This window comes from Muntiacus reevesi, chromosome 2 (assembly GCF_963930625.1).
Source record: "Muntiacus reevesi chromosome 2, mMunRee1.1, whole genome shotgun sequence".
Lineage (NCBI taxonomy): Eukaryota > Metazoa > Chordata > Mammalia > Artiodactyla > Cervidae > Muntiacus > Muntiacus reevesi.
Window position 1 is genome coordinate 210,886,844 of NC_089250.1, and position 15,142 is coordinate 210,901,985.

Sequence of the window (15,142 nt, forward strand, 5' to 3'; positions counted from 1 at the left end):
CGCGGCGCGACTTTTCAAAGCATCAGTCCCCTCCAAGCAACGTTTATTAAGGGTGTCGAACAGCTAGGTGGGGCGCGGGCCAGGGGCTGCCAGCCTCAGGCTCTATACACGTATATACAAGTTTAGGGGCTGGGGGTGGGGAGAGCATCACGTGGGGGCGGCCTCAGACAGCGGAGGCCAGCTTCCGCTTGGTGCTCTCGCTGCAGCGGTGCAGGATGAGGTCTGCGCTGGGCCTCGGGGGCACGGCCGGCTGCGGCTTGGGGCGCTCGGTCTGGGGTTGCTGCTGTTCCTCTGCGGGTGGACAGCACCAGGTGAGGCCCGCCCCTCCTGCTCTGCACCGCCTCGCTTCACTTTTCGGGCCCCATCCTCATGGCCCCGCCCCCACCGCCCGGCCCCGCCCCAGACCCCGCCTCCATCACAGCTCCGCCTCCATTGCCCGGCCCCGCCCCCAGTCCCCGGCCAGCACTCACTCAGGGCGCTCCCGGGGTGTCCCGGCCGGCGGCGGCGCTGCTTCGTAAAACTGACACTGTTGCGCCGATAGGTGTCCTGACTCAGGCGCTTCCGTGACCGCTGGTGGATGCTGTGTGCGTTGCGGATGGACGACCTGGGTCCAGCAGGAGAGGGGGTTTAGTTATCGCCCTGCGTCCGCACCCTTGCCGCCGCCCTACCCGAGGGGACTCTAATGGCCAGCCCTGGGGTCCAACGAATAGGCCGAGGAAGTGGAGCCGGTGGAGGGAGTCCTGCCCAGCCCCGATAGCCATGAAGGCCACTGCCCCTCCCCGACACGGACCCCCTGCCCTGAGAGCCCAGGCCCATTTCTCACTCCCTCCCCAGCCGGCCTTCAGCCTACCCCCTCCGCAGGAAGCCCTCCGGCCTGCCCCAGCCCTCAGGGGCCATCCCAAGGACGGTGGGCACCGGTGCCCCCACTTCCATCTCTCAGCCCTGCTTCCCTGCTGCCCTTGTGCCGGTCCCACAGTGTAGGAGGGCACTCCAGGGCCCCGTCTCCCCCCCAACCCCCCGCCCTAGCACTGCCAACCTAGGGCCTGGACCCACAAAGGGAAGCCGAGGTACACCCTCCTCAGCCCCGCCCAGCCTGCCCCCACTGCCCCCGGACCCTTGCTCACCTGCGGGGCGGCGCCCCCCGGCTCTTGATCTGGCTTCGGGCCTGGGCTACGTCCTGCCCTGCCTTCTGCAGGAACATGGATGGAAAGTAACCTGTGACATCTTCTTTCCTGTAACAGAGGCAGCCGCTGAGGTCTGAGCAGTGACGGCCAGGAGAGGGGATGGAGCCTCAGACATGGGGTCAAGGGTCCCTTAGGGTCATCTGGGGTCAAGGCCGCTGGGAGGTTGCAAACACAGCAGCTAGCACCAGCCCCTGCACCTGTGTGCCTCGACTTCCTCATGGGTGTGACTCAGGCCTTCCTAGTTGTGACACCGAGAAGCGGAGTCAATTAGCAGATCCAGCTCTCCCGGGACAGGTGTTTGCGATCTTGTATTTGTCCCTTTTTCTCTTATGTAAGGTGATGGTCTCCTGGGTCCTAAGAAATCTTTGCCCACTTCCAAGTCAACAAGTTCCCTTATGCTTTCTTCCAAAAGCTTCTTAGTTTGGGGTTTTGTGCTTGGTAAAACCTGCGATCCATCCCAAATAAAGGTGTATTTATTTGACCCTGTGAGGCAGGGTCAAGTTTCATTTCCCACCGCCCCCTCCCAGGGATATCCAGTTGTTCCAGCACCATTGGTTGAGAAGATTTTTCTTCCCATTCTTACTACTACATTTGGGAGTTAAAAAAACAAAAACAAAACAGTAGCCTTTGCATGATACAGACTTCACTCAGTAAAACCCATTCTTCTTGGCTGGTGGGAGAATCACAAATATTGTCTCAGGAGTGCATGATGGGGGTTCACTGAATTTGAGTCTAAAAACTAATTCACTTTGCTGTGCAACAGAAACTAACACAACGTTGTAAAACAACTTTCACCAATAAAAATGAAAAAGTTGGAGAAATCCTGCCTCAAAGTCTTCAGTGGAGGGCCATGCTGATGGGGGGTGTTGTGGCCACAAGCTCATGGGGGTCACAGATAGGCACTGTGACTCCAGATTTGGCAATCGTGTGTAAGACCCCAGCACTCTGCTTTCCCCAGAATCAGGAAAAACTAGTATTCTTACATTCATTTGAAGGAATGAACTGGTGAAAATTACAAGGATTTAAAAGGAAAAGGGATGACAGGGTCTGTTCTAGCAGCTGTCAAATATAATAATTCATTCAGGGACTTCGTCTGGTGGTCTGGTGGTTAAGAATCTACTTGCCAATGCAGGGGACACAGGTTCTATCCCTGATCCGCCACTACTAAAGCCTGAGCACCTGGAACCCGTGCTCTGCAACAAGAAGCCACTGCAAGGAGAAGCCCATATTCCGCAACGAAGAGCAGCCCCGGCTCACTGCAGCTAGAGAAAGTCCGCATGCAGCAACAAAGCCCCAGAGCAGCCAAAAGTAAATAATAAATCTTTTTAAAATGGTACTGTGTTTTTTTAAAAGATAATAATTAACACAATTAATTGTGTTGCTGGAGAATGAATAGATGGACTGGTCAGGGGACATGATCCCAAGTCACAAAGGAAAGAAGTGCCCACTCAGACAAGGAGACCGAACCCCACGATACGAGCAGACTGGCATGGAAGCAATCTGCTTCCAAAATGGGAACAGCACAGAGAGAGGCGGTGGCCTACCCAGAGTCACAGTCAGGTCGGCACTGAGCCCGCACAGGTCCAGTCTTGGGCCAGGCTGACTCTCAGGACAGGTGGAGTGGGAGGGAGAGAGAGGGGGCGCGACTCTCCTACCTGACGACCCACCAGCCATCCAGGAGCTTATGAATGACCTCAATGGTTTCACCCTCCTCCAAGGACATCTCGTCCTCCAGCACCCCACTGTAGGCTTTGATGGTGACGTAGGGCTCACCTGGAGGGGGAGGGGCATGCTGCGAAGGTCCACCCAGCACGTGGCTCCCCACCCTCCCCCTCCTCTCTGGGCCTGGGGCTTCCTCCAGCCGGAGCTCAGGACACCATCTGCTCCAGTTCTCCCCACTCCTCCTGGGGACACCCTGGACTTCTATCCTTTGCCTGCTCTACTCACGGGAGCTCGCCCACTCCCACCCACCGCCATCCACACCGGAGGCCAGAGCTCCCATGACCCCAGAGACCTGGCCAGCCACCTGCACATGAGGAGTGGCCAGACAGGAAGTGCGGAGGAAGAGGACCCGTCCAGTGGCATTTGAGCCATCACTCCAGCCCACTGTTCACATGTGGGGCTGCCAGCCCTGTATACACGTCTTGCCCAGTTTTTAAAGAGGAGCCACAAATCCACATAAAATTGTAAACTCTTTCTATTAATATTTGAAGATATGGGCAACCAAAACATTTTTTTTATCAAACCCCACATAGACCCCTTCCAACCCAGAGGCTGCCCATTTTCCCATTCTAAGTCAGCCACGATGCCCCCACCTCCAGGCAGCCCTCCTTCCTGACACTCAGGCTGGCTCACGGTGCCACTTCCCACTGGACCCAGCCCCAGGTTGACAGCCACCACGTGTCCAGATTGACCTCATCACCCTCTCTCCTCTATTCTACCTCCTGGTTCCCCCTGTCCTGACCAAAGGCACCACCTCCTACCCCAACCTATACTCTGGGGTCTCAGCCCTGCCTCCGTCTCTGCCCAGCCCTCAGTCATGTCAGACCCCAAAGCAGTCACTCTGGCTCCTCAATATCCCTGGGCCCCTCCTCCTCCTCCTCCCACCCCTGCAGCTGGGGAAGGCAGCGGGCACCTTCATAGTTGGGTTCCGGGTCCTCGGCTTCATCAGGACTGTCCAGGGGCTCCAAGTAGGACGCTGGGACCCAGCCCCGCTTCGTCTTCATTTGGCAGAACCACCAGCCTGTGTCAGGGACACAGGGCAGTAAGTCCGGGCAGGCCTGGGAGCCTCCCTCAGCCATCACCGGGTGGGGAGGGGTGAGGACACGCAGACGCAGACACACAGACATGCAACATTCGCATTCAGACTGATTGTGTGTGTGTGTGCTCAGTGGTGTCTGACCCTTTGTGGCCCCCTGGACTGTAGCCCACCAGGCTCCTCTGCCCATGGAATTTTCCAGGCAAGAATACTGGAGCGGGTCGCCAATTCCTAGTCCAGGGGATCGTACTGACCCAGGAACCGAATCCGCATCTCTTGCATCTCCTGCATTGGCAGGCAGATTCTTTACCACTGTGCCACCTGGGAAGCCTGTCACCTTCACCACACTGCATGCCAAAATCACACACACCGGTACATAGAGGACCACAGAACTACAGTTCAGAGTCCACTTCACAGGCGTGATGAGAAGTTTGCCTCCCCACCCGGCTGTATCCCGGCAGAGATGCTCTGTCACGGCCCCGAATGTGTGCAGATTCCCAGAGCAGGGGGCGCACTCTCAGAGAGAGGGTGACCACCCCCACCTCTGCGCCCCGCTCCGCCCAGTGTGGGGAGGACAGCCAGGGCCCCCAAAGGAGCCAGAGCCCCGCTGTGGGCCAGGCGGGGAGGAGGCCCAAGGCTGTTCCCCAGGGGGCAGAGCCTTGGTGGGGGCTTGTGGCTGGCGGCCCAGGCACCAGGGGAGGGAGGTCCAGGCAGGGTGAGGAAGCTGACCGCTCTCGTTCTTCTCCACGACGTCCACCACATCGCCCGTGGCCAGCGCCATCTGGGAGCTCGAACCCTTCTCATAGTCAGCGATGGCGCGGTACGTCTGCAGGATGATGGGGCCCGTGATGTCTGGGCAGAGGGAGGGCAGGGTGAGTGGACACGGTGGGTACCTCCTCCCGGCTCTCCCCTGCGGGCCCTGGGTGGATCGCCAGGACGGGAACTGATGTCCTGTCCCCACCCAGCTCCAGACAGGCCGGGGGTAGACACGCCCTGTGTACTGGAAAGCAGCAGAGACAAGCTAGGCTTCGCAACCCTGCGCCTATTCAGCACCTACTGTGTGCCAGACACTGGCCGCACACTTTACACACGCTCTCTCTCATTTGATGAGGTTTGCAAGCAGCCTTTCTCAACATTAATGTGCACAGGGGACTTCCCTTGTGGTCCAGTGGCTAAGACTCCATGCTCCAGGGAGCCCTGGGTTTGATCCCTGATCAGGGCACTAGATCCCACATGCTGCAACTAAGAGTTCGCATGCCTCTACCGGTGCCGCCAAATAAATAAGTAAATAATTAAAAAAAAAAAAACCTTTAATGTGCAAACAAATCACCCAGGGATCTCGCTGAAACACAAGCACTGATTTCATAGGTCTCGGGTAGGAACTGAGGGTCTGTATCTCTAACCAGCCCCCAGGTGATGCTGCAGCTGCCTGTTAAGCCCTGACTTGTATCCACCCCCACCACCAGATTCATATATTGAAGCCCCAATTCCCAGTACCTTCGAATCTGAGTGTATTTGGGCCACTAAAGGCCACTTTTGCCCCCAAATCTGATCATTCATTCAGCCAGAACATTCCCTGGGCTGTCTGGAGCCAGGGTCTGTGCTTGGCGCTGCAGCCACAGAGGTGAGCTCCCAAAACTCCAACTCTTTTTTTTTTTTAACTTTTTAGCCATGCCCCACAGCACGTGGGATCTTACTGCCCCAACCAGGGTTCGAACCCACACTCCCCGCATGAAGTGCAGAGTCTCAGCCACTGGACACCAAGGAAGTCCCAAGACCCCAACTCTTTAGTGCAGCCACCAAGACCCTTCACAGCCACTCTCATCTCCTGCTCTTTCCCCACATACCCCGAGCACGGGTCCCTGATCGTGTCAACGGTCCCTGAGGGTGACCACGCTGGGCTGCCCCAGCCTCTTACCCGCAGTGTTGCTTTTGCCATCTTTGGGCATCAGGTATGTCTCTGGCTTTTTCACCCTGCAGCAGAGAACAGTCTGGGTTAGACCACTGGGCTTCCCCCTGGGATGCTCAGGACAGGCCTACAGAAGAACTTCCCGAGACAGTTCCCAAAAGGAACGTGGGAAATGGGGGCCACCGCAGAGAGAAGGGAGCGACTAGACTGGGAGGAAGGGATTTTGAAGAAAGAAGGAGCTGTTTGGAGCCTGAGGGGGGTTGCCCAGCTTCCTGCAGACCCAAAGGAGAAGGCTTGTAGGCCAGCTCCCTTCTGCTGGAGCCAACTGCGGGTGGGCGCCCTGTCCCCCAGGGGCCGAGGGGAGCTGCCCTGCCTGGGACCAGGGGTGTGTTCAGGGGTCCAGAAGCACTAACTGGAGTACTGCTGTCTGTCTATGGCAAACCCTGCTCTCCAGGCATCCCCTGGCGCTCAGTACCAGAGAGGGACAGAGAGAGGGACCTTCGGCAGCACATTCCCTGAGATCTCACTCAGCTTCTCTGATGCCGTCCATGGAGGGCCCTGCGTCCAGGAGACCCCTAGGGCGAGGGCAGGCAGAGAATGAGGTGGCAAAGGAGAGGAGGTGCCTGAGACATGCTCAGGAATGAACAGAGGCCACCAAGCCCCATATCCTTTCGGGGGCTCCGCACCTCCCAGTTTATGAGCACTCTCCCGGGCACCCACTACTGCGTCTGGCCCTCACCACTGGGTCACAGTTGGGGAAGCTGCTTTCAGAAGGCTCCAGGTCCCACGGCCAGGCAAAGCCAGGACAAGGACCGCGGACTTAGCACCCCCAGCCCAGAGTGTGTCCTCCACCCCACCCCCAGCATCCTGAGGCTCAGAGGGGTGCAGGTAGAAGTCTGGCAGGGATGCTGGGGGTGTCCCTCTGAGCTGGAATCCTGCCTCCTTCACTTTCTCGCTGTGTGACTTTGGGCAAGTCGCCTGCCCTCTCTGATCCTCAGGCTCTTCCTGTGTAACATGGGAAAGCCCTGCCCTCTCCAGGTTGAGCCAACCACCCTTCCCTCTCCCACCACTCACTGGCTGTCTGTGGGGAGCTTGAGGTCGTCGGGGCGCACCCTGAAGAAGTCGAGGAAGTGCGGGCAGCGGGAGATCTTGACAGGCAGGCTCATGAGCGTGCTGCAGTACTCGGTAAGAGTGCCCTGGCGGCTCTCGGCCGCCCGCTGCCCATCAAACCACCGCGGGGCTGGCAGGACCAGGGAAGGACACCAGAAGGACCAGTAAGCATACTTGCAAGGTCAAGTCCAGAGATGGTGGGAGTGGAGGGGACAGTCAGAGGGCAGATGAGGGGAGCCGGGGCAGGGGAGCCCACCCAGGTGACTCAGCCCCACTCCTCACCTGGCAGGTGCGGGATGATCCTATTTTCTGGGTTGATGTCCCCCGCCTCAATAGGAAACATCTCCTTTAAGCCTTTCTAGACAGAAAAGCAAACATGAAGGCATCGTTTTATTAGAGCGTTGTAAAGGCATGGAATTGGACACGCCCTAAATACTTCCTAATCGCTGGGGCGAGGAGCAGTCCAAAGAGTCGGACGCAACTTAGCGACTGAACAGCAAGAAAGAAGCTTCTGGTGGCATCCTGAATTCTTCTTTCTCTCCCACCTCACATCCAACTCACCAGCCAATCCTTTTGGCTCTGCTCCCCAAATCTGTTCAGAATCTGATCCTTTTCACTACGCCCACTTCTGCCTGGTTTGATTATTACAACCTTCTTATGTCATTGCCCCCTCTCTCCTGGTCTGTCCTCAATCCACCATCCAGAGGCATCCTCTTAAAACCCAGGTTGTATCCTGTCTCTCCCCTTCTCCCTCCGTCCCTCCCTCAGAACTTTCCCTGCCTCTCAACTCACTCAGAATGGAAACAAAGGCCACGTTGTTCCACACGGTGCCATGTGACCTGCCTCTGCCAGCTCAAACTTCTCCTGCCATCACTCTCCCCCTGTTCCCTCTGCCCCAGCCACTCTTGGAAGCTCCAGGCCCACTCCTGTCCCAGGGCCTTTGCATGTGTTATCCCCATTCTTCCCCCTACACGCAGATCAATAGCTCACTCTCTCCCTCTTTCTCCTTCTTCAAGTCCTTGCTCAGCTATCTCCCCCTCACAAGGCCTCCTTCCTGACAACTGCCTCTCCTCCTCCCACCCTTCCCACCCCCCTCCCTGCTCTATTTTGCTCCGTCTAAGGACCATCTAACACACTATAGAAATCACTCATTTGTTTGCCTGTCTGTTATCCTGACTTCTCCACTGGAACATATGGCTTACAAGGGCAGGCAAGGATTTGCACCTGTTTCTTATACCTTTCAGCAGCATTGCCTACCAATCAAGAAGAATGTGCCCGGCACTTAGCAGGGGCTCAATAAATAGTGGTTGGATGAATGAATGAGTCCACTAGGTGATAAAAGGGGCTTATCCTGGGACTTCAGTGGCAGTCCAGTGGTGAACGCTCCATGCTTCCACTACTGGGAATGTGGGTTGAATCCCCCAACAGGGAACTAAGATCCTGCATGCCACGTGGCATGGCCAAAAAGTAAAAAAAAAAAGAAATGGAAAACAAAAAAAAGCAAGGGGGAGTTGCTAATCCTACAATAGAACAGTTTAAATAGGTGAGATGGAGCCCCACAATGTATCATCATGGACTGGTCTCAAAATTGTAACCCAGTGATGGTAATAAGATTGAGAAACAGGCAAAAGGCACACTGTTGGCATTTACCTACTCCTCAGAAAATGCACGCTCCACACTACCGTATGTTGCTCCTGGGCTGCGTGTGTGTGTGTGTGTGTGTGTGTGTGTGTGTGTAACCATGAAGGGTAGGAGCTGGTATGGGCTCTGAGATGAAGGGAGGCTTCCACTGCTTTTGCAGTGCTTTATCTCCTTTATCTTTTCTTACAAAGTTTAATTGGAGGATAACTGCTTTACAATGTTGAGTAGGTTTCTACTGCACAACAACACAGAGCAGTCATAATTATATATGAACTGTGCTGTGCTTAGTCGCTCGGTCGTGTCTGACTCTTTGCGTCCCCATGGACTGTAGCCCTCCAGGCTCCTCTGTCCATGGGATTCTCCAGGCAAGAATACTGGAATAGGTTGCCATTTCCTCTTCCAGAGGAATCTTTCCCACTCAGGGGGTTGAACCTGAGTCTCTTACATCTCCTGCATTGGTACAAGGGTTCTTTGGTACAAGTCCAAGAATACTGGAGTGGGTAGCCTTTCCCTTCTCCAGGGCATCTTCCCAACCCAGGAATTGAACCAGGGTCTCCTGCATTGCAGGCAGATTCTTTACCAGCTGAGCTATCACGGAAGCCCAGAATTATATGTATATATTTAAACATTTAAATATGTGTATATATATCCCCTCCCTCTTAAGTCGACCCATCTCCTTTATCTAAAAGCCTTGTGCAAAAGACTTTTTAGATGTGCAAAAGCCCAGTTACATCAGCTGTGATTCCAGGTGCTGGTGTACAAGGCTGGATGTAGTTTTTCTTCATATTTATCTGCATTTCACTTTAAATAATTCAAATAAGAGAAGTGCTTTTGTGGCCCCTCCATGTCTTAGACCAGGACCCAGCAGCCAAGCTCCACACACCGTGACCCCCACCATAAGCTCCCCCCAATTTTGTCCAAACAGCCTCTGGTGCTGGGAACCCTGGGGGATTCTCCCATGTAAATCCTGGTGATAACAGGCACCCACAAAGCAAGAAGACTAGGTTCCATGGGTATCAGGATTATCCACCCTCCTTCCAGTCCACCAGGGTCTTCATCAGGCCCAGGGACCGTGAGTGAAAGAGCAAGCTCCCGGGATGACATCCCCCTGCGGGCACAGAGCAAGCAGGAGGACCCTAGAGACAGCCGCCTTGAGTTCCTGTGGAGTGGGTGCAGAGTTTTGGTTTGGGAAGATGAGAATGTTCAGAAATGGATGGTGGTGATGGTAGCGTGACATAGCGAACATGCTTCATGCCACTGGCTTGTACGCTTAAAATAGGCAAAATGGTAAGTGTATGTTACGTATATTTTCACAATAAAAATTACTTTAAATGTTTTCTTTAAATTAAAAAAAAATAATGCCCACAACATTGTAAGTCAACTCCACCTCAATTTTTTAAAAAAAATGCCCCCTTAACTGTGGGCTGGGAGGGGAGGGGGTTTCTAAATTTCCCTCCCCGAAGGCAGAGCTGGGGCTGGACGTGGTGTCTCCTCCTTACGCGCGCACGCACGCACACACACACACACACACACACACACACGGCACTCACGTGGAATTCGTAGATCTCGGTGAAGCGCCGATAGACCACCTTCTCAGACAGGTCCTGCCATTTCACCAAGAACATGTAGACCTAGGGGGGAGGCAGGAACCGGGGACCTTGTTCAAGCACGTGTCCGGGCAGCCCCCCACCCACGGTGGAAACCCACAGGACTGGGACTGGGAGGGAGAGTGCTATTTGGGGAAACCGGGGCCATAGAAAGAGCACCAAGTTCATGGACCCCAGGGCAAATTAACTCTCTCAGATTAACTCAAATTCCTCTCTGTAAACTCGAGGTAAAAGTAGGACCACACAGCTAGGGCTGGTGTGAGAGTTAACAGGAGGTAAGATGCTGAAAGGGCTGGGCTCAGATAACAAAACGCAACGCAACACAGTAAGATGTTGTGTGGCTGGATTTATATGAAATGTCCAGGGAGCCCCTGGTGATCCAGCGGCCGGACTCTGCACTTTTACTGTCGAGGGCCCAGGTTCAGCCCTAGGTCAGGGAACTGAGATCCCACAAGCCGAGGGCGCAGCCACAAAATAAAAAAGAAAAGAAAAAGAGATGTCCAGAAGAGACAGATCTATTGAAACAGAAAGTAGATTTGTGGTTGCCAGTGGCTGGGCGGGGTTAGGGGTAGAGGGGCTGAGGCTTGACTGGGAATAGGATTTCTTTGGGGTGATTAAAAAAAAAACAGATTGTAGTGATGATTGTGCAACTCTGTGAATGTGCTCAAAACCACTGAATTGTGCAATCCACATGAGTTAATCATATGACATAAGAATTGTGGTGGTTTGGTCTCTAAGTCATATGGATCCCATGGATTGTAGCCCACCAGGTTCCTGTGTCCATGGGATTTTTCAGGCAAGAATACTGGAGTGGGTTGCCATTTCCTTCTCCAATATCCAAAAAAAAAAAAAAAAAAAAAAAGCCATTATATAAAACAAACAAACAAACAAAACTCAATACAGAAAAATAAGCCTGCAAAAACAGTTAAAAGAACACCACTCAGCCACACAAAAGAACAGATAACTGATATTTGCAACCACGTGGATGAATCTTAAAAGCACTGTGCTGAATGCAAGAAGTCAGGCATGAAAAGCTACATACCATTCCATGTCTGTGACATTCTAGAGTGACCACATTAATTCAAGGTGGAAAAAGACACCTTAAATAGTTGCTTCTAGGGGCTGGGAAGGAATGACTGGGACAAGAGATGGAGTGAAGGTCACAGTCAACATTTCAATGAGAGTTTGGGTTCTGTAGGGACTCCCAGGGTCAAAGCTCAGTAAATGTATCTCTAAGATTTGTGGGTTTCATTCTACACAAATTTTACATCAAAAGAGAAAAAACTATAAGCAAATGCTTAACTCTAGCTGTGATATGCATGCTGAAATATTCAGGGCAAAGTGTACCGATATTTGTGATTTGCCTTGAAGTGCATCAAAAAAAAGATAGGTTGATGGGTGGATGGATGGTTTGCATCATAAAACAAGTGCTACAGGTAATGTTAATGGAAGAATCTAGATAGTGAGCATATGACTGGTTAGATTTTTTGGTTTTGTTTTGCTGTAAAATTTTTTTCAATTTCTGTCTATATTTGAAGTTTCTCAGAATAAAATATTGGGGAATAAAAAAAGAATAGCTACCACTGGGGAAGATTAAAATACTCTAAAAATCAGATAGCTGTGAGAGTTGAACAACTCATAATATACCCAAAACCACAGTGCACTTTAAATGGGTGATCTTGCTAATATTTTACATGTTTAGAAATAAAATTAAACCAACAAGGATTTTTTAACTTTAAAATGGAAAGCAAAGAAAACCAAAGAAACTTAATGGTATATAAAATGGGTAATAATCTAAATTTTTTTTAATGGAAAAGACTCCAAGTAGCTTTTAGTTACAGTGCTGTCACTATTCTCAGTCCTAAAGGACAAAAAGAACTGCAAAAAAAAAGAACTGCAAAGAAAATTTAAATTTGACTTATTAGGTTAGTAGGTTTTTGTTAATAGTGGCGTGGGTGTAGTTACTCTGAAACAAATTTATGTTTACTTTAGAACTGAGCAGAGGAGTGAAACACCAATCTCCTCCGGACCCACTGCTCCCACAGTGAGAGAAAGGAGCTACAGATACAAAACGATGAGAGGCAAGAATGATACGACACGGCTATTTCCCCGTCTGTCCACTGAAAAGGCACTCACGAGCCATGACACCTTTGTGGCAATGAGCACGCCTAGCTTCCAGATTTGGGGTTCTAATATCACTCCCACTAAAGAACCCGGGTTCTTTGGTGAAATAGTTCAGTCCAGGCCTAGGGCTGAGACAGTCCAGGTTAAGCTGGACCATCTTGTGCCATAAGAATGAATTCTGGTACCCTCTCCAAAATAATAATAATAATGTGCTCAAAGAATGACATGATATATCAAAAAAAAGGCACAGAGGCCAACCTGAAGGAGCTCCCAGTCACCAAATCTAGAACATTCTGAGCATCAAAATAAGTACTGATAGTAATGGACTCTGACCCACTGAATCCACGGATCCATACAGACATAGATAAGGAAGAAGGGAAGACACTTACAGGAAAATGTTAACTAATGCATGCAGAAGGACCAGTAGAGTCTAAAAATCATTATTTGGCAATCGTGATAGTCATTTGATTCAAACAAGAGTCATCCAGTGTCTGTAAGGCCCAGGACATTCACACAGCTTTCCATAACCTCCCCCATGAGTTCGTTATTAATTTGGTTGCTTGTTGTAGTCACTAAGTCTCCTTCAACTCTTCTACGCCCCAATGACTACAGCCCGCCAGGCTCCTCTGTCCATGGAATTCTCCAGGCAAGAATACTGGGGTGGGTTGCCATTTCCTTCTCCAGGGGATCTCTTCCAGACCCAGGGATGAAACCCACATCTCCCGCATTGGCAGGTGGATTCTTTACCACTGACTCACCAGGGAAGCCCAGTTATGAATTACAAAGGGGGAAACAGTAACTTCACAGCAGAGAAACTTGGAGGACACACTTAGGATTTAGTGATCAAACATCACTAATATAGGAATAACTAAAAATCACCTGCCACCTGATGGGATCAAAGAGAAGAACAGAGAGTCCCTTCCGGGGTATCCTTGAATAATTGGGATCTAAAGTGAAAAGTGAAAAGTCACTCAGTCGTGTCCGACTCTTCACAACCCCAGGGTCTAAACAGTCCATGGAATTCTCCAGGACAGAATACTGGAGTGGGCAGCCTTTCCCTTCTCCAGGGGATCTTCCCACGCCAGGGATCGAATCCAGGTCTCCCAAATTGCAGGTGGATTCTTTACCAGCTGAGCCACACGGGAAGCCCTAGAAGACTGGAGTGGATAGCCTGTCCCTTCTCCAGCAGATCTTCCCAACCCAGGAATCCAAACCAGGGTCTCTTGCATTGCAGGAGGATTCTTTACCATCTGAGCTTTCAGGGAAGCCATTGGAATCTAAGGAAGTATCAAACCTGTGTCTCCCGCATTGCAGGAGGATTCTTTACTTGCTAAGCCATTGGAAAGTCTGTAAGAAGTATCAGAAACAGCGATATTGAGGGGCGTTCTGCAAAATAACTGGTCCCATGTCTTCAAAAAGTCAAAATTGAGAAGGACAAAGACTGGTTAAGACTGATCCAGGTCAGAGAACACCAAAGAGATGAGGCAACTCAGATACATAGGATAACCTGGATTGGATCCTGGGCCTGAAAAAACGCCCCTGCCAAGGGACAAGTAGGACAATTGCTGAAATCCTAATACAGTCTGTGGGCTGGATGGCAGTGTTTTATCAAGGTTAATTTCCTCACTTCGACACCTTTGGTTATGTAAGAGAACGTTCTTGGTTTTAAGAAATACACACTTGTAATATTTAGGGGTAAAGAAGCACAATGTCGCCAAATAACTGTCAAACGATTCAGAAATACACATTCAGAGAGAGAGAAAGGGAGGGAGGGACAAAAGAACAGAGGGAGAGACACACAGAGAGAAAATGTGGGTGAAGGAATGCTGGAGTAATTGGCATTTTGCGGCGGCAACATTTCTGTAAATTTGAAATTATTTCAAAATTAAGAGTTAAAAAAAGATGAAAGGGCTCCGCATATACTCTGAATGCAGCCCACGCGCCAGTTTACAAAGTGGATCCCTGCCTGGTCTTCCTCTGGGTTTGGAGACCTTTGATGGATGGGGTGGCCGGGTCTGAGCCAACACTTCCCCAGCTCCCCCGGGGCAAGAGGGGGGACTCTTCGAGTCCCGGCAGTGGTGTCACCCTACAGGAGGGGCCGTGACTCTGATGTAACTGATCACCACCAGCGCGCCCTCCCGGGAACCCCTCCCAGAGGGGCCGGCGGAGACACGTGCTGGCGTGGAGAGCAGGGAGTTGGGCTGGGGGGGGCGGGGGGGGGGGGCGCGGCGCGCATCACCTCAAGGGCTCACAGGGACTGCGGCCCTGGATGGGCGGCCCGGAGCCGGATGGGGACCCGGAGCCTCGGCCACGACCCTGCAGCCTCTGCCCTCGGGCCAGGAGCCCCGGGGCTGTGCAGGGACCCGCACGTGCACCCCCCACCCACCCCCAGGTCTGTCCCCGCGCGGGGCGCTCCCGGCCGGTACTCACGTAGTGCTGGCTAGGGACGAAGCGCTTCTCGAAGCCCAGGAGGGCAATGTGGCGGATGAAGTGGTCCCCCATGGCTCGGCTGCGCGCGGCACCCTCTCCTCCGGGGTGCTCAGGGGCTGGGACTTAAATCGGCTGGAAAGAGGAAGTCGCCTCTGTCGCGGAGGGCGGTGGGGGGGAGGTGGCAGGAGGGGGCAGGGAGCGTGCAGAGAGGGCTTCTTCTTTCGTTTTCTGGGATTCCTGGGGCTCCCGTGGCGGGACGTGGGCGGCCACACGCACGCAGGTGTGCAAGGACACTCTGGCCCCTGTCCTCCCCGTGGCCTCTAGGACCCCAGTGGGGTGCCCGACTCCCCGCTCTCTCCTCCTGGCTCCCTACACCAGC

General features: G+C 52.7%; 1 protein-coding gene across 2 annotated transcripts; it reads right to left on the reverse strand.

Annotated features, from left to right (window-relative positions):
• NCF1 (neutrophil cytosolic factor 1) lies at nucleotides 1-14,886 on the reverse strand. Of its 2 annotated transcripts, none has more exons than XM_065924793.1 (11): nucleotides 14,764-14,886; nucleotides 10,153-10,233; nucleotides 7,244-7,319; nucleotides 6,926-7,091; nucleotides 5,861-5,916; nucleotides 4,672-4,794; nucleotides 3,820-3,927; nucleotides 2,840-2,957; nucleotides 1,125-1,232; nucleotides 471-604; nucleotides 1-291 (listed from the first exon to the last, which is right to left on the reverse strand). In XM_065924793.1, the coding sequence occupies exons 1-11, from the start codon at nucleotides 14,833-14,835 to the stop codon at nucleotides 164-166; spliced, it is 1,170 nt and encodes a 389-aa protein (XP_065780865.1). In that variant the 5' UTR covers nucleotides 14,836-14,886; the 3' UTR covers nucleotides 1-163. The 2 variants fall into 2 exon arrangements, with proteins under 2 accessions (XP_065780865.1, XP_065780866.1); XM_065924794.1 differs by having other exon boundaries at nucleotides 7,244-7,315; nucleotides 14,764-14,784.
• Between the last annotated feature and the right edge of the window lie 256 nt (nucleotides 14,887-15,142).